This window comes from Typopeltis vanoorti, chromosome 5 (genome assembly GCF_054136105.1).
Source record: "Typopeltis vanoorti isolate ZY-2024b chromosome 5, IOZ_Tvanoo_1.0, whole genome shotgun sequence".
Lineage (NCBI taxonomy): Eukaryota > Metazoa > Arthropoda > Arachnida > Uropygi > Thelyphonidae > Typopeltis > Typopeltis vanoorti.
Genome location: NC_143553.1, coordinates 129,563,877 through 129,583,644, shown reverse-complemented (window position 1 = coordinate 129,583,644; position 19,768 = coordinate 129,563,877). Strand labels below are relative to the sequence as shown.

Here is a 19,768-nt window from a genome sequence, read left to right as displayed (position 1 = left end):
GAATCATGGAAGAGAATAACTTGTATCATGATGATTCGTGCCCGCCATCAAAATAAGGATATTACGACTGCTGCCCAATGCTCCCTGAATACAGTAAAAACAATCAGGCATGAACTAGAGACTTGCAATGGTGACTACGAGGATGTAGCAAGAAGAAAGATCCCTAGCAGACGATCTGATTGCGTTCGTACAGCAGAATTCCTCGCAAATCTGCAGGAACAGGTGTTGAAGAACCCTGGCATTGGAATTCGGGCGTTGTTCGTGGAGTTGCTAACTGTAGTCAAGCCCTGGATAACAAGGGTAGCCAATGGTAGGCCGTATGTATGGCAGCAGGATTCGGCCCCTTGCCACACCTCTGGGAAAAGTCAAAAATGGTTGTCTGAAAATTTCTACGACTTCACCAGTCCAAATGTTTGGCCTCCAAACTCCCCAGACCTTAACCCCATGGATTATTTTGTATGGGGCGCAGTTGAAAAAGACACCAATCGCACTTCCAGTAATACAAAAGCCCAGTTAATGGATAAAATTAAAACAGTTTTTGCGGCCCTTCCCAGGGAGACTGTAGCATCAGCTTGTTCGAGGTTCCGAAGCAGAATTGAAGCTGTGATCGATGCTAATGGTGGTTATTTTGAGTAAATCTTGTTGATAGTATTGTAATTAACTCTGCCTGTAATGTTTTTTTGTCAATTCATTAAATTTAATAGATACAAAGAAGATTTTCTTTTTCCTTACGAAACTGTCAAATTTATCCCGAACACCCTGTACTTGGGACCCCATAATCAAGTGCAGTATAATGACAATTCTTGTAGAGAGGCTTATACGCTGGTTAAACATGATAACTAATAATTAATGAATTGACAGCGTACACTAGAAATATAAATTAAATAAACTTTAATATATACTTTCCGATATTTCGGCAAACATCACGTTGCCATCTTCTTGAGAACTTAATACAAAGACACGTGCATACAAGTACTACATAACAGCAAATGAGAACCGAAGCTAGGAAGCTAACGTTTTCCTAAAGTCCTGATGGTGCCCCCTGGCAGGCTATATTGGTAGTTCTTGGCCTTTGGGCTGAAGTTCTTCAACAAATTATGACAAATTCTTCTTATGACAAATTTGGGGCAGTCTCATGCATCCAAATTTGTTGAGGTTTGGCATGTTCCTAAGGGCTGAGGCTGATTCCATGAATAGTCTTACATATTTGAACTTGCTGCGGTGTATTACTGTGGCTTTCTTCCATCTTATTCTGTGGCGAGTATCCAGAGCGTGGTCTGCAAGCCCAGAGTGGCTGTACTGGTGAAATCGGATGCAATCCTTGTGTTCTGAGATTCTGATATTTGCTGTCCTGCCTGTTTGGCCAAAGTAGGACAATTTACACCAGGTAGGTCTAGGGGAAGTGGTTGGTCTTTAGTGGAGCAGATAAGGGATGCTGATTTTTTATGTGGTCTGTAACAAGTGGTCAAGTAATGTTTTTTTTTTTAAGATTTTGTTGATTTTTTCCGAGGTGCCTCGGATGTAGGGAATGGTGATGGATTTAGAGTAATCTTTTTTTGTGAAGGAAGGGGGGGGGGGGGTTATATGGCGGGCTATATTGGTAGCCAAGAACTACCAATATAGCCCGCCAGGGGACACCATCAGGACTTTAAGGAAAACGTTAGCTTACTAGCTTCGGTTCTCATTTGCTGTCATGTAGTACTTGTGTGCACGTGTCTTTGTATTAAGTTCCCAAGAAGATGGCAACGTGACGTTTGCCGAAATATCGGAAAGTATATATTAAAGTTTATTTAATTTATATTTCTAGTGTACACTGTCAATTCCTTAATTATTAGTTATCAAGTATAATGACAAAGCAGGTATCATCAATCTATAAACCATTCTGTAGTGACAGGATATTCAATGATATCTTACACTTTTCTCTCAGTTCATGAATGTGTGCAAGAAATATAAGATTTTGGTCAAAAATGAACTCTAATAACTTGGCCTATAAGGCCTATTTTGTGCCTATAAGGATAATTGTTTGCCCTGTTGCTGAGCGAAGTGTATTTTCGACAAAAGCATACTCAGACACTTTTTTCTGTCTGAAAATTGCAATGCATTTCTAAGAGAACATAAACACAGTATGATCATGTGCTTATTCAAGTTGCCTCTCATGTTAAAAGTTTAACAGAAAACTGCCAAGTCTTCATCATACAGTGCTTTGTCTATTTGCAAGGAAGTTACACCACTGGGAATCACAGGATTAGGATTATGTTTACCACTCTATGCTCTGCTATAACCTTCTTCCATAACAAAGAAAACAAACTGGATATTCACGTTTCGAAAATGCAACTCTCATAGATGTTTCTAAGTGAACCAAATAAGTACATATATTGGGGTCTAAGAATGCCACACTTACTGTTGGGAAAAAAAATTACTATTTACAAGATACCGCAGAACAGAAGGAGGCCATTAACCATTTTCTGCAAGATCTTAGAAAGACAGATGGTCAGAGCAATATAATGGTAATTCTTCATGATCTCTTCCTGGATTTGGGAAAGCAATAACTGCATTATGAATTCTCCTCAGTACCTATTCTATTGTATAATAATAAGAGGAGACCCAAAGGAGGATGGAGATATTTTATCATCTCATAATGAATTTAATTAGGTCCTATAACACTGGCATTGGCCAGTATGAGCACTTTCAGTTCCTCCTTAAAGAATGGTTGACCATACAGCTATTGAGCATTTGTAGAGTAGTTAAGCCTCTGCCCTCCCACCTACCATTATTAAATACCCAGGATAATGTGAAGCTGTTGCTGAGATTGTAAAAAACTTCTAAAATGTCTCCAATTGCTTTGGGTTCAGCAATTAAACATCCTTTATGTAATGTAGTAGATGAATAGATCAATTTACATATTTAGGAGTAATGATTACAAGCCAACTAATAAGATGACAGAAGCAGAATCGATAAAGTGGAATAAAGAAGAATAATCAGGTTTTAAATCTCTCACATGTGTACTCAGTAGAAGATGGTCAATGAAAAATTAAAGTAAAATATATATAAATCGATAATTCATAAAGCTGTGACCTATGGATGTCAAACCTGGATATTTATGGTGAGGATATAGAATTTGAATTTGATTTGAATTTGATTTTCTGCTGTTGAGAGGAAAATCTCGAGAAAAAAATTTGGCCCAGTGAATGATAAGGGTCTCTGGAGGATCAGATACAACCACAAATTATATCAACACTATAAAGAATCACAATATGCAGTTTAATCAAGTTCAAAAATTTGCAGTGGGCAGGATATGTCTCAAAAATGAAAAATGACAATATCCTTAAGAAGACTATAAATAATAAATTTCTTGGTAAAAGAACAAAAGGAAATTCAAGAACCATCTATAAAACTATTTGGATCCAAGGTATTCTTAAATTTTTGATCTGCTTCATCATTAGAGGAACAACTGATTCACTCACTGACTGATTATTGGTTTGTTTTCAATGTACTTAATCAGTCGACTAAGCTGAGCATTTTATTTTTTGAAACAAATTCTCAGAAATAATAAATGTTAAAAAAGATTTTTTTTTTTTTTTTTTTTTTTTTTAAATCAGGCCTTTTCTCTCAAAATATAAAACTTCTTAACTTCCATGGGATTATGCAGTTTCCTTATTTAGCATATATTTTTCCATTCATCCTCAATGTTTTGCTGGGGGAAAAAATGTTTTTTTTCCTCAGGCAATTTTATTACAAGAAAGTGCAAATTGCAAATTCCTTCCTAGAGGAAAATTAATGTTTCCTTACTGTTTCAGATTTCTCTAATTACATTCATTTACTCTGATAAAATAATTAATATCACCAGTGTACTTGAGACACAATAATGTATATTTAATACCCCCCCTTTTGTTTACTGTTCAGTTGTTGACAGTCACACTTTTCCAGATTAAGGATTCACCTTGCAAAGATTCCCTTTCCAGAATCCTCAATGAATATATTCTGACTTTCAAGTTTTCTTAAATACTTCCTTGGACAAAATTCTCTAGTCTGCTTCCATTCACTCTCTTCTTGTTTCCTCTCCTTACCCAGGTCCTGAACACTCTCTCTATCAGCTGTCAATCACCCGTAAAACTCCACGGTGAGCATCCGCACTTGTTCACCGAAGAGGCAGGTAACAACATGTCAGTCATTACAGCTGAGATGTTGTTGTTAGCAAAAAGAGAATGTCTTTACAGTGAATGAAAGATACTAGAGTGCACTTAACAAATGTGAATTACAATACAGAACCACTGAAATTATTACAGCTATCAGAATCTGGTAAGTACAATAAGTATCACCTATTTTAGGTTTTGTAAAAAGATTCATAATTATAAAGTATGATTATTTTTACATCAGTTTCATCTTTCTTGAAACATTTTTTTTTAAATTCATTAATATATTTATCTTACATCTAACAAAACTTACAATTCTTTTGATGCTTATACTTAGATCTAAAATAATAATGAGGTTCTTGTTCATTATGTAATGATTCATTATTTATAATTTCTGAATAGGCAGTAGTTTCAGAATCATTTGATGCTAGAGACAATTGGGAATTTACATCATCTCCTAATTCCTTATATCTACACTTTTCATTTCTGCACTTTGCAAAAAAATTTCACTTAAAGTCCTAGAATTATGTTCTATTCTTACAGAATTCACTGATTAAATTTGAGGTATTTTTTAAATTAAACAATCTATGATATTCGGAAACTATTTCATCCTTGTTAGATTCTTTATGATTATTATCATTCTGATCCTGTACACTATCTGAATTATGTACTTTTGGGTTTCTAGAATTTCTTGTATGATTAGGTTTTGTTTTACCAGAATTTTTTAATTTGTTCCTTTGCTGTGTAATTGAATTATGAAGTTTTAAACTATATCCCTTCATGTTATCTGTTTCTTAACATGATGCATAATTAGTATTTTGGAAACCCTCATTTTTCAATATTTTATTCATATATCCTCCTAACCTGATTAAATTTCTACTGCCTAAAAATTATCTTTTTTTTAATCATTCAGAGTGTACATTCAAAATTATGTTAGGATATCTTAGGATTTACAGGAGAAAATTGGTTTAAAATCTGGACCAGAAGATTTCCTTCCTAATTTTCCAATCCCTTTTATACTGCATTTATCACCCAACAATACTAAATCTCCTAGTGCAAATGACTTATATCTTTTAAAAGGATTAATATATTGTCTGGTTTCTTGTCTATACTCTTTTTCAGGTTATCTTGGAAGTGAAGAAATATACTACAGGCCACACCATTTTTGAAGGTAATGGGATATTAGTTCGCTGTTACTATGTCAACAGTGAAGACTGAGATGTTGGAGACCACGTGACAGATAACGGAATTTTCCAAAAATAAGTTCCTTGTAACAATTTAATGGTATGAAATATATAATTCTAGCATCAGCAAGTAAGGAAGTAGTAAAATAATTATATACAAAGTACCACACGATGTGATAACGCAAAAAATTTAAGGTACTATTTTATGCAGTGTAAGTCTATAGTATGAATGGTAAGAAAAGCTGGATGTGTAGCTCATTCTGCTACTTCCAAGATAATAACCTGAAAAAGAGTATAGTAAATTTAATTTATTTATCTCTCTTTCAGATCTATGAGTAGTGAGAAATATATCAATTACCATTTCCAGGTACTCATTTATGTCTTCATATCCTGTGTTAGGAATGATTAAAATAAGTTCATTAGGAAAACTGGATCAAAACAATATAAAGCAATGGATAGTGTTTCTTTGAGAGCATGAAAAGCTGATCTGTATGTAAATAATGCTTGTGAAAGATATGTGCCCCCAATCATTCATTTTAATGTTTGCCAGATTGAAATCGGTTTTATATTTTTATTCAATTTTAACACATACTGTTTCACTGTCAACGATAAGTGTCATAAATATCTTCTTAACATTTGTTAGTAATTAACAAAACTGTAACAGCAGTTCAGATGTAAAATTTGTTCCCTGATCTGAAAGTGACCATGTGGTCTTGACTTGGAAGATTGTAAAACATTAGGAATATTCTGTAAAGACGTGGTATGTGGAACTACAAGGCAGATCGTTATGCCAAGCATAGGAAGAAGCTTAAATCTGTGTCATGGTTAATACAATGCAGGGTAAGGATGTTAGTGGTGCATGGCAAATAGTTAAAGATCATCTAGAGGAAGCAATATTAAATTGTATACCTAAGGTAAGTGTTGTCTTCTGTCTCAAGGATGCCAGTGTTATTAAATATTTTATCAGAGGATGTGAATGTAATTAGAGAAACCTGAAACTGTAAAGTGACTTTAATGAAGACAGTCTACTTCACTTTTGTTTATAAAGTAAAGAAAACCGGTTTTTTCCTATGGTAAGGAATTTATAATTTGTGCTTATAATAAAATTGCCTTGGGTATTTGCTTCCAATGAAAAACTGAGAATGAATGGAAAACAAATGCTAAATAAGAAAATTTCATAATCCCATGGAAGTTAAGTTTTATATTTTGAGAACAGATCTGATAAAAAACTGACTATAGTGGCCATTTATTGTTTATAGGAATTTCTCGTGAAAAAGAAAATGTTCAGTCTAGTAGACTGAATAAGTACATTAAAAACAAATTAATAATAGAATGAGTCAGCAAATGGCCAAATATTAAGGAGATCTAAAGTTATAGTTTTAATTTAGAAGGTCTTCAATCTAAATAGTTTTATATGATATTGCTTTAATTATATTAACCATGTATATAGTTTTTAATTTCCTTAAATATATATATATATATTATTTGGTCTCCAGTCAGTCATTTCCTGGATTACAAAAGGAATGAAGTTAAAAGTCATTGCATCAATTGGTGTGAACTCAGTCTCTTTAAAGAGATAAGCAAATTGCACAGTCTCTTTACAGAGAACACATTTGTCATTGATTCTGAAAGATAAGAATCAAAATATAATTAGGTGGGCACCGGAACTACACAAATATGATACTGATATCACTTATATTGATATCACCAGAAAAAGAAACATTTAAGTCTCTAATATTTGTCTAATATAATATATTAGACAAATATATTATATTAAATATATCTCTAATAATTTGTCTAATATAATAAATGTAGTATTACCAGTTTTGATCTTTTGGGTCTGATGGTCAATCATCTAGGAATTGCCATTTGAATCAAGGCAAAGAGAAATCCCAAATTCCTGTTATTGGTAAAAAGAATAAAGAACCTAGCTCACAAATATTAGAGACTTAAATGTTTCTATCATATCCTCTCTTTTTCTCCTATCAACTTCTGTAATCCACACACCCTCAATCTGTCTTTGTAGGGAACATTCCACACCACTCACCATCATGGCCACTCGTCTCTGAATCGTCTCAACCACTTCCTCATCCCCAAGAAAGCCAGGAGACCAGACTTGAGCATAGTAATCCAGATGTGGATGTACCGAGGCCTTATAAAGAGGAATAACAACTTCCTTATCTCTACTTGTTAATGCGTTCTTCAATAGCCATGTAATCTTATAGGCTACCCTAGCAACCTTAGCAATATGTCATCTAAACTTTAACTCTCTGTCTACCACCAACCCTAAATCTCTAGATTCATGTGTTTCCTGGAGTACATTTCCATAAATGTGATACACAGCTTGTAATCTATTTATCCCAAAATGCACAACTTTACATTTCTACACATTAAACTGAAACCCATTATCTTTTGTCCATACTGATAGCCTATTTAAATTGCCCTGCAAGCTTCCACATCACCGTAACTATTATCCTACCAAATTTCGCATCATCAACAAACAACTGCATCTTTTCTTTCAAGTTATTTCCTATATCATTTATGTACAAATTAAACAGGAATGGACCCGAAGCCGAATCTTGCAGCACACCACTAGTCACCTGTTTTTGCCTCAATTCTGCCCCTCTGTATACCACTTTTTTGATATCTGTCCAGCACCCACCCTCTCATCCACTTGACCAGTACGATATCCATTCCCATTTGTTCTGATTTGCATAACAGTGTTCCATTTGTATTCTGTCAAATGCCTTTGCAAAATCCAGCATTATCATCATGTAGCCATTTTCTTTATCCAACTCTATTATAAAAATACAGTAAATTACTAAGGCAAACACCAAAAATTACTAAGGAAAAACACCAAACTTCTACATAGATCCTTTTATAAACATGAGCGTTTGTATAAAGAAAGTGCTGAAGTCCTATGTCACAGACCCAACTTAAACCGTAATGACGTTCTTACTACTCCTATAGTCTGGGAAGTCATCCTTAACTGTGTAAAATAAATTTATGAATGTTATTTTATTTTAATTTAATCTACTTCTTTTTTATCAGATATATTTATTTTAATTTAATTCTATAACACGCTGCTGCACTCACAGTGGTATTCCATTGCAAGCATGTACCCTAACTGTATGTTATTCCCTAGTATTGTTTGAAATAACTGTACGGATGATGTCCTAAGATACTTAGGACGAAATATTTACTTATTAAATATAATTTAATTGCTGAGGTTACATGTGTATGTTTAGTTATGAATACTCCACAGGTTTCACTATATAATAGAATCCTTACTCTGGAAAAGTGAGACTGTCAACAAGTGAAGAGTAAACAAAAGGCAGTATTAAATAAACTTTCTATTTGAACATTCAGAGAAACACGATTAGAGTGCAAGCATGCACTCTAACCATATGTTATTCCTAGTACTGTTTGAAATAACTATACAGATGATGTCCTAAGATACTTAGGATGAAATATTTACTTATTAAAAATTGTTACTGTGGTTACGTGTGTATGTTTAGTTAGTTAAGATTATGGATTCATCTTGCTTTTCAGAATTCTTCATTAATATATTTCATCTGTCAAGTTTCTAATAAACTTCTTAAAACAGAATTCTCTGGTCTGCATTTTCAAACTTCCATTCTCTCTCTTCTTGTTTCCTCTATATTACCTGGGTAATAAACACTTTCTCTATCATCGGCAATCACCCATAAAACTGTTAAATTTTCTGTTAAGTATATCTCAACCCTGCCTTGTCTTTGTGTTAGTTATTTAAACTTCGTGAACTGTTGTGAATGAACAACTGACTTAACCATCAACTGCCACCATTTATTTATTTCTACTAGATCTTATGTGCTCATGCTATAGAGCTTAACAAATTTATTTTTTTACTTTCCTTCCTTTAGTGTTGCACGGTGATCAGCATTCATTTTACACAAATTCTGGACTCTACAACTGTGTTATAATTATTTTAACTTCCCGATGTTTTGACCTTCATATTAAGGTCATCATTTGGAGTACACACACACACACACACACACACACACACACACACAGAGAGAGAGAGAGAGAGAGAGAGACAAGCTAAATTACATTTCACATAATATATGCTGAAGAGACAATGATTTGATCAACGGTTATTCTACTGGCATGACCTCTAGTGAAAATACAATAAATAAATGAAATGAAACAAATTAACTACATCAAAGCTATATTCAAAGCTACAACATCAGAGAAACGTTCTTTTATATAGATAGTTTTGTTACAGTGAAAATGATGTCCTAATTTAACATGACAACTGTTATATTAGATTTATGATCCTAGATTACCTAAGGTTCTCTTTAAAATTAACTCTTAGGGAGAAAGGTTAAGTGGGTAGAATATGTGCCTTCTATATGCTTGGGATTTTTAGACCATCATTATTATTGTTAAGATTAAGGTGATTGATAAGAATCTCATAGGCCTCCTTAAATTTACATTCATACCATGTTTTGGTGTGATGTGAACAAGAGGTGATTTTCCTGTCAATTCTATGAAAAGTGTTCAGGACATGATCAGAAAGACCAGCTTAGCCATAGTTATTATATTTAATGTATTTTATGTTCCTTTTTTCTGATAGGAATTATGTGTCCTGTTTCCCCTATATAAAGCAAATTACAGGTGCAGTGAATACGATATACTCCAGGGTGGGCCTCCACTGGCCCACCCTGTAGTATACCATGGATCCTAGGATGAGTAAGTTCTTTAATTTTGTTCGAGGTTTAAAGGTTGTAAGGTTGTATTTTTGTAGTATTCTGTTTATTTTGTCTCATATCCCCTTTAATGGAGATATGGAATGCTGTTACAGTTTTAAGGTAGTCTTGTTTATTTTTGTTTTTAAGTGAGGCCTTGTACAGAGTTTTGTAGATAGTATTTTGGTTGTAACCATTTTTAGGAAGGTATTGTTGATAATTTTTAATTCATCTTTAAGTGAATGGAGCAAATCTTCAAAACCCTGTTTTTAAATGTATTAATGACCCCTAGTTTTTGTGTTGGGTGGTGGTGGTGGTGGTGGTGGTAGGAGTTTTTGTGTATATACTGGCCAGCATTTGTCCATTTCCAGTAAACAGTGAAGGAAAGACTGCCAGACGGAAGACATGTGACAAGTGTATCTAGAAATGGAAGAGTGTTGCTTTTCAATCTCACTTGTGAATTGTATGCGTTTATGTTGTTTGTTTAGGTGGTCAAGGAAAGTGTCTAGCAGCCATGGGGCCAGATAGCGAAAACATCGTCAACATATCTAAGCCAGACTTTGGGTTTTTTAAACGAGGAATCTAGAGTGCATTGCTCAAAATGTTCCATGTAAAAGTTAGAAATGAAATGGGGGGGGGGGGGGAATAATGGTCAGTCCATGGCCATGCCTTCTTTTTGTAGGTAGAAAGTGTTTTGCGATGGTTTTCATGGTCATGTTCCAATATCGTTTTCAAACCATATTTGAGAAAGAAAACATCCTTGTCTTACACCTTTATATATCCTTGTTGTTTTTCTTTTTGCTGTTCATTGTTTCTATTTGGGTTTCTTGGTGCTTACAGAGATTAAATATAAGCCTTCTATTTCTCCAATATACCTTTATTATTTTTATGATTTGAAACATTGGTTCCAGTCAAGACTATCAAAGGGTTTTCTCCAGATCAAGGAAAACTATCAGAGTACTGTTATTTTTCTCAAATGTTCTTTTTGTAATTGTTCTAAGAATGAGGATTACATCTCTTGTCCCTTGTTGTTTAGTGAACCCAAACTGGTCAACAATGATATATTGTTCTGCTTTATTTATTAAATTTTTAGTAATATTTTTGAAGTATGCAATATTAGACTTATTGTTCAATGATTTTCATACTTGTCTGCATTACTTATTTTAGAAATGGGAATGACAGAGCATTGTGTAAAGTCTTTAGCGTGATTCCAGTTTCATATATATCCTTTATGATCATGAATAAGTATGATTTAGTTATATTTCCTGAATATTATATTAATCCTGAAGGAATGTTATCAATGCCTGGTGTCTTGTTAGAAGACAGTTCATTTAGCACCCATTCAAATTCATTCTGTAATAGGGTTGGGCCAATTTTTTCTGCATCAAGCCTTGTTTTTTTCATCTTCTATGGCCTCATTGTCTAGATCTTTTCCTTTATACAGTGCTTCTGAGTATTCATTCCATCTTTACCTTTCCAAAACCTAAAATTTGGAAGAGGTAAGATAAGGACATACCTATATCTTTTTCTAATCTGTGGCAATGGACAACCTTTGCTTTTTTTCATTTCCTTGACCATCTCAACAGCTAACATCAAATTTATTTCTGAAGTAAAATCCAATGGTTTGCTTTTGTTTTTGGATCTAAAACTGACTAAACAATCTGAAAAATTAAAAGAATCTATCAAAAAACTAATCCATACCAACAGATATTTACATGTCTCTTCCCACCAATACAAACCCAAAAAATTGGTGATCATTTCAACACTGAGCAAGAACCCATTTATTACTGAATAAGAAAGAAATAGTCAAATAACTCCAATTTCTAAGAAACACCATTTTAGAAAATATTAACAATGAGAACACCAACTCAAGATTTCTTATAAACAAATACATCTTTGCACCTCCAGTGGAGAAAAAAGTTTTGTCACGCTGCCTATATTAGCTCTATTTCCTTGAAACATGCAACAATCCTTAGAGAATATAAAATCAGAAAGAGTATTTATTCATTTTATCAGAACAAGATTGCTACTCCAATCCCTAAAACTTCAACACAACCTCTTAAAATATCCAAGAGTTGACCAAGTTGTTACTGGAGAACCCCATACTACATATAGACAGAAAAATCTATTGAACAATGCACTGAAGAGCATATTGCAGATATTGAATGCCAAAGAAGTAAGGCCCATAGCTCCATTATTACATGTGCTCTTCAGATAAACCACAGGATGCTTCATCGACACACGCACACGCACACACACACACGCACACGCACACACAGAGAGAGAAAGATCAAGTTTTAAGGAGATAATCCAAACTGTTATATCATTAGGACAAAAAAGAAAGAAAAATCAGGGAATCATTAGAAATGCCACTGGATCCAAAATACTTAAATATAAATCCTATTATTAATCTGTTGGAATACAGTTTAGCCATAGCTAGCCAATCATGTACGTGAGAACATGCACAATATGCACAACACTGAATGCGTATCTAGATATAATTTAAAAGCATCAGAACTAAATAATTCTCTAGTGGTACCTTACAAATCTTTTGATTGATTGTGTATTGGTTTTCTTACACCTGAAGAATTGTTATATAAGTAATAGGAAACATCGTGTTTTGGAATACACTAATTATTTCTATTCAATTGCTGGTTTACTACAAGGCTCCATAACTCAGTTAGCACAAACGATGCCCTTTGATTGGTTCATAGATAGGGATTCAAACCCAATCCAGGAGGTGAAGAAAATGAAAGTGAGTTTGCCAATCTCAAATGATGATGGAAGGGTTTCCCCTCCTTCAAAATATACAAACCAATCAGAAGAAAAGATGCAATTTATAGCCATAGAAGATAATATAAATGGGATTAATCACCCTGTCATAAGAGCAGTATCAGGTTTCACTCTGCCAGGTTACTTGGCCATGACAGGCCATTCAGCATAACATGAAAAGGGAAGATGGGTGTATATACTGTTCAACTACAGTATACTTGATTGTGAGCTTAATTTAAAGCCCACAGCTAATGGTTGGGACTAGTCAAGTCCTAAAATATGTCGGAATTAATAATGTCATTACTCCTTTTTAACATATAACCATGAACGTTCACAGGCATGTTATGCATTATGATTATGGATGAGTTAAGTGTTAAATAGCTCACTACACTACTAGGGGCAGTAGTCTTGCGCCAGGATGCACGTCTTGTTTGTTAGAGAGTAGATACATTATCCACCTTTCTAAGAATAAAGCAGCACATGACTGACTCCATTCCCCAATCCAGATAAGTCTATGCAACCTTGTCATATGCTTCTAAATCCCATTTAGAGTTTAAAGTTTAACTTAAAAAATAGTATAAATAGCCATCAAAATTTTAAACATTTGTATATTATATTCCCCTCTCTATGAGATAAGAAAATATAAAATAATTGTTTTAGCACAGTCTTACACACACATAAATCATTTTATTATTGACTTTTGTTTATCTTTTGTCTTTTAGTGCTCAACAGTCTGTGCAATTAAAAACTAAAATAAATGAATGAAAATATTTTCAATTCATAAAGTAAAGATACTTTATCCTGCTTTTGGATAATCATTTATTGAGATGGTTGCTGTATTTTTGTTCTTAATTAGAATTAGTGACAAAAGAGAGACCTTGACAGGTGATATCTATTACCTATGCAGTAAATAATAAGTTCGGTTGTTACTATTAATTATTTTCAACCTTTTCAATGCCTTCAAAAAATGTGTATCCCATCTAATGCGCCTAACCCATTACTATGCTTGATAGCCTGTCCCAATTAATAAATAGGCATTACATAAACTATTAATGTTATAATAAGTGGATGATCATATCCACACAATCTGATATGGCAGTTAAATGTATTTATTCTCTGAATGATTTAACATCCAGAACAAAAAACCTCAGTTTATGGAAGTGAAAATGCAAGCTGTCTCTGCATCAGACAGGCTAAACTCAATTTCAGATAAAATGCAAGGTCTGATTTTTCAGACCTTGAATGGCATTCAAACACTGCATCTTTCCAAAGTGTATCATCATCCTTAATGCCTGAGTTATGTTACCATAACTCAAGCATTAATCCCAAATGGCAACAAAGAGTTTTCAGGTAAAAATCAACAACTACATAACATAAAGCTGAAGATAAACCCAATGGATTTATCTTCAACAACAAATCTTAATTTATATTTTGAATGAATTCTGTATACATTTTCTTTTTAATTTCCTTTTATAAAATATACTTGATCTTTAATTCATGAGAAAGCAATATGCATTATATAAAATGATATCAAAGTACATGTGTGTGGTATGAATGCACTGAGCCTACCTTAGATACATTTTCTTGGTTGAGATTTTCATTTGCTTCATTCAGTTCTCTAATTTTCTTCTCTAAAGTTTCAACCTGCTGCTCTATCTTTTTTTTTGCTGTATTAAAAAATAATAACAGACAACAAGGGATAATTTTTAACATATTCATATCCATTAGTCACATATTTAGTTAACATAATGAAACATCGAGTTATTTAAAAATTTAATAAAGTTGTAACATATATAGCAAACACAGACCTTTAGGCATTTTTCTTTGGTATTAAGCATACCAGATTTATGAATTGTAGTGACAGTATAGCAAGCTTTGACTCCTTTTAACTTAATTTATTTTATTAACTATGCCTGTGGAATAGTTATTTCACAATACTAGTTGAGTGTGTGAATAAACGTGTTTTTTTTTTTAATACATAAAGCTGTCTTACGTGGTTAAATATTATTTGACACACACAAAAAAAACCGAATAACTAAAACGATATATCTTATGGAGTAAACAGGTTTATTAACAAAGAAATATATGTTCACACCTGATGATATATACATCCATAACTATCAGTGCAATCTTGGTCAAATAAAGCATTGACAATGTGCTTCAATATTATTATTATTACACGACACCTCCAGAGAGTCTCAAGTCTCATCAAGGGAGGGAGGGCATCTACTCTACAACTCTCTCCACCTAATTCTTCAACTACAATCATCATCTACACCAACACCATCTATCGCCCACCACCAGTAGTATTTTCACAATCACAAACATCCATGCCCATATGCATAATGCATCGAAGGTTCTCTGTCATCTTGGAGAACAAGGGACTGGGACATCTGCTGGACAAATCATTCAATTTTATCTCTTTGTGTGTTAAGGCAAATCGTTGTGAAATACCCATTCCTTCAACATACCCCAAACAAAGGCATCAAGTGATGTGAGATCAGGAGAACATGAAAAATACAGGAATTCTGTGAACCTCGAAATGAGCATCCTAGGGAAGTGTTCTGATAAATAGGCTCTAGAACCATGTCATGTGTAATAGGTTGCTCTGGCCTGTTGGAATACCTGTGCATGAAATAGAATGTTTTTTTGCATGACACATCCTATGCAAATCTTGGGTGGGAATCAAATACTCTCAATGTAGCGTTCGTTATTCAAGGTCACAGTTACACCACCCTCTTCAATTCGAACAGGGCCCAATTATACCATGGCCAGAAACTGCACACCATGTGGTGACCTTCTCACTTTAAAAAGATTTCTCTTAGACAAATTCAGGTCTTGAGAAACCAAGAAACCTGTAGGTTCATCTGTTTACATGACTGCTTAGATGGAAATGCCCTTCATCCGAGAACCAGACATCTGGAGGAAGGACGGATTTTCATAGACATTGGCCAACATGTGTAAACAGTATTCCTGTCTTGCAGTATAATCCATTGTTTTTAAACATTGACTCACCTAAATAAAAAAATGAAAAGGCACCCGGCTCCTTAAGAATTCTCTGCAGTGACCACATCCAAACAGATTTAAAGCTGTTCGGTATCGGCTATGTTTCAGACTCTGTAACACTTGCTCCAGCACATATCCATGATTCACATTTGTGTTAACAGTTCATTCTACCCGAATGCCTTTTGCATTGCAGTACATTGGATCCTCTCAATTAAGATAAAGATTACACTACTGCTTGGGGCATGCTTACAGAAACGACGAATAAACTACTCACAAACATGTCATAGGGTTGGATCATTTGTTTTACCAACTCTTTATGAACGAAAATAATGTTCATCAATTACTGTTTTTTCTTCCCACATCAACACCATTGCTACAACTAAATGTAATGGCATAGACTCTACACGTGCTCTTCTATTAATGTGCATGCATTCAAACAGTACACCCAATAGTACTTGTACTGAGGAGGGTATTGAAGTTGAGTACTGTCCCTCTCTGCACCATACAGTATAATTCAGCCTTCATACTAGTTCTCCTGTTTTGATTTTTCTTTGAGTTCATTAAGTGCAATTTATCCTGGACTATTTTATAAAAACATGTTGCTGCTGCTGTTGTTAATAAATAACATAAACTGAATTTACCTTATGTATATAGTTTTATTAGTATAAAATTTCTACTGTAATATCAAGGGCATCTTCAGTATGACTTTCAAGTTAAACAAGAACAGAAACCAGTATATTCAACGATGACAGAGAGAACATCATGTCTAATTATATTAAGGTTCTAGTAAAAATAACTTTAACAGGATTTTTAAAAAATTAATAAAATTACATTAAATTATATAAAAAGTAAAAATTGATAGAGATATAATTAAATTTAAGTGAATTCTGGAATTCACAAAAAAGAACTATTTTCCATAAGAGGGATAATTTAAGTCCATTGTTTTTATTTAGATCTAGATCAATATAGCAAGGTCTCACAACTCTCTTTGTGTAAAACATTACAAGAGATTATTACTTTTATGGAGAACCTTAATTTTTTTCCAAAGAAATTGTGTCTGGTAATGATAGCATGCTCTGCAAGACCCAACTACTATAGCTCATAGAACTTATTGTGGTCTAAATGTTCATCATGATACATGGCTGCAGATCTACCTGTTTGGCCAAAACACAATAATCCACACTAGCAAGGAATTTGATATGTTTCAGGATGGTCTAAAGGCAAATGTTTAGCTGAGCCTAATTTCTCTATAATAAAGCTTAACATATAATTAACATAGCTTTTACACATAAGAGTATGATAAATCTAAATGCTTTATTAATTGCGGAAAAATATATATAACAATAAATAAATAAAATTATACACAAATATAAATTAATTACCAAAATAAATTTCTTATACATATAATATATATAATAATATACAGATAAACCAGTCCCAATACCAAAACCTTGGTATCACAAGATTGGATCACAAAAGGAATACATGGATAAGAAATCAAACCAAAGTCTCTGACATCATAGGAAGAGTGAAACATCTGAAGTGGCAATGGGCTGGGCATATTGCCCGAAGACAAGATCAGCGATGGACAAAAGAAGTATTGGAATGGATTCCACGAGAAGAAAAATGACCACGACTCCAACCTAAATCATGGTGGATTGATGATATCATCAGATTGGCAGGAGTGACATGAAAAAGGAGAGTCATGGACAGGGAGTGTTGGAGTAATCTTGGAAAGGCCTTCATCCAGCAGTGGATCGATAATGGCTGATGATGATGATACAGATAAACAGAAAAGACAAACAAAAAAAATTAATAACTAAATACAAAAAAAAAAAAAAAGAAAAAAGGATTAAAAAAGGATTAAACTAAAATGATTATAGTCTAACCAAGTGAAAAATAAACTTTCAACATTCTATTTTTTCTTTCTTTTTTTTTCCTGATTATGACCCTAATGCATGGTATGGCTATGGCATTCTTGTAATCTTTTCTGCTTTCAATAGTATTATTGTGGAGGATGTTGTGACCAGTTCTTTTGTTGTAGACAACACGGATTCTGACCTAATGTACATTCTCACTTGCATGTAATGTGTCTCACTAGTACATATCCACTGGATACCAAATGAATGAGAAAAAGATGGCAATTTTGGAATTAGCCTACCAAACTGTACTCTCTATTTGCTTAAGCAAGAAATAAATATGATGGTATAACATGATGAACTTTCATGTGAGATGAGATAGCCAGGTTAAACAATGCCCTCTCTGTTTTGGAGAGAACCAGGACAAACAGTGAAAATTCAGCTACTGGAACAAAAACAATATCAGAGAAATGGAAAAGTTTCACATGGATATAATTGGTGTTACTGAGCAAAATAAGATTTTAAAAAGTTAAATCTTACAGAATAATAAGATATTAGTTACATTAGCACAGTAATGATAAAGGAAAGGAAGGAGTACTGATAGCATTCAACAGACATTTAAGTATAGATCCTTGTCATATTCCCATGATTTCTCAACTATTGTCATAAGTGAAAATCTGATTTTGACAACCTCTATTTGAGCTGAACCCAGCTATTTCTTTTACAAGTTTCTCTTCCACAATATTTCTCAACCTCTTTGCAAGTATGTTTGTATAAATAACTGGAACATTTAGAAAACAAATTCCTTTGTATTTCCAACATTCAGCTTTAATCCCTTTTTTATAGATAGGAACTATTAACGTACCACTCCAATCATTTGGAATTTGACCTTCTGACCAGGCACTCTGGATTTGGCAACTGTAGCCAATGCAAAACATTTATATATCCATACATAAGTATTTCTGAAAAATATCATTTCCTCCAGCTACCTTTCCATGCTTCATATTTTTGACAGCTTTTTCTACCTCACGTATTGATCTCTCTCTATACTCCTCTATGCATTCGTCTTGAAAATTTTCTTGTAAGGTTCTATCACTGCTTAGTTTGCTTAACAGTTTTCAAAATAATTACTCCGCACATCCAGAATTTCCTCATCTTCAGTTTTTATGACACGTTTATCATCTTTGATTCCTTTTACTCAATTTTTTTTTTTTTTTCTGTGTCACTTAAGGGTCAAAGCCAAATAACTGGGAAGAGACCTCCATATCACCTTTCAGGAATGTGGAAACCAACATGGGCTTCTGTCCTAATGTCAAGAGCCCCATTAGTAGGTACCTTCTGGGTACTTTGGTCAATTTGGGACTTAGCCAACCAAACTGTGCTCTCTATTGGCTTAAACCACAAATGAATATGATAGTACAACATGATGAGATTTCATGGACACAAGAGTATCACCTGGTTAAACAAAGTACCTACTATTTTCACATGGAACCAAGGCAAAAAAAAAAAAAAAAAAAATGAAAATCAGCTACTGGAACAAGGTCAAACTCAACCTCTAGTTCAAGAATAAACCTAATATCAGAACAGAAGTTAGGAACTATTGTTATAAGGAGTATTAATGGAAAGGAAATCGAACTTGATTTCCTTTCCATTAATATGTGGAAAGGAAATCAAGATTTGGATAAGTATCGCATAGACATAATTGGCATTACTGACACAAAGAAAAATAGGTGACAGCTTACTAAATAAATATAGGATGCTATTTTCAGTCAATAATGATAAAAAAAAAAAAGCAAGGAGTAGTGATAGAATTCAACAGCAAACACGAAGATAAACTTCCATTCAAGAAGTTTTTCTTGAATAGAAGCCAATTTCAAGTTGAGTTATGTGAGCAAACTTCAAAATAGGGAAATGGAATAAAACTTATGTATTATATTGTCTCACAGAAGCTTCTTCTTCTAAAAAAGAAGTTGAGGAATTTTTTGTCATTAGAACAGGCAGCTAATAAAAAAAAAAAGGGAAATGTAGTCCATGTTAAAGATCTAAACAGTAGAGTAGGAAATGAATCCTGACAGGTGAAACATTTC

General features: G+C 33.6%; 1 protein-coding gene across 3 annotated transcripts in view; it reads right to left on the bottom strand.

Annotated features, from left to right (window-relative positions):
- Positions 1-19,768, bottom strand: part of LOC150106811 (nucleoprotein TPR-like) — an 826,699-nt gene that overhangs the window by 399,095 nt on the left and 407,836 nt on the right. For all 3 annotated transcript variants that reach the window (XM_090393327.1, XM_090393328.1, XM_090393329.1), the window contains exon 25: positions 14,386-14,483. In XM_090393327.1, the coding sequence (XP_090249453.1) occupies positions 14,386-14,483 (98 nt within the window). The remainder of the gene's footprint in view (positions 1-14,385; positions 14,484-19,768) is intronic.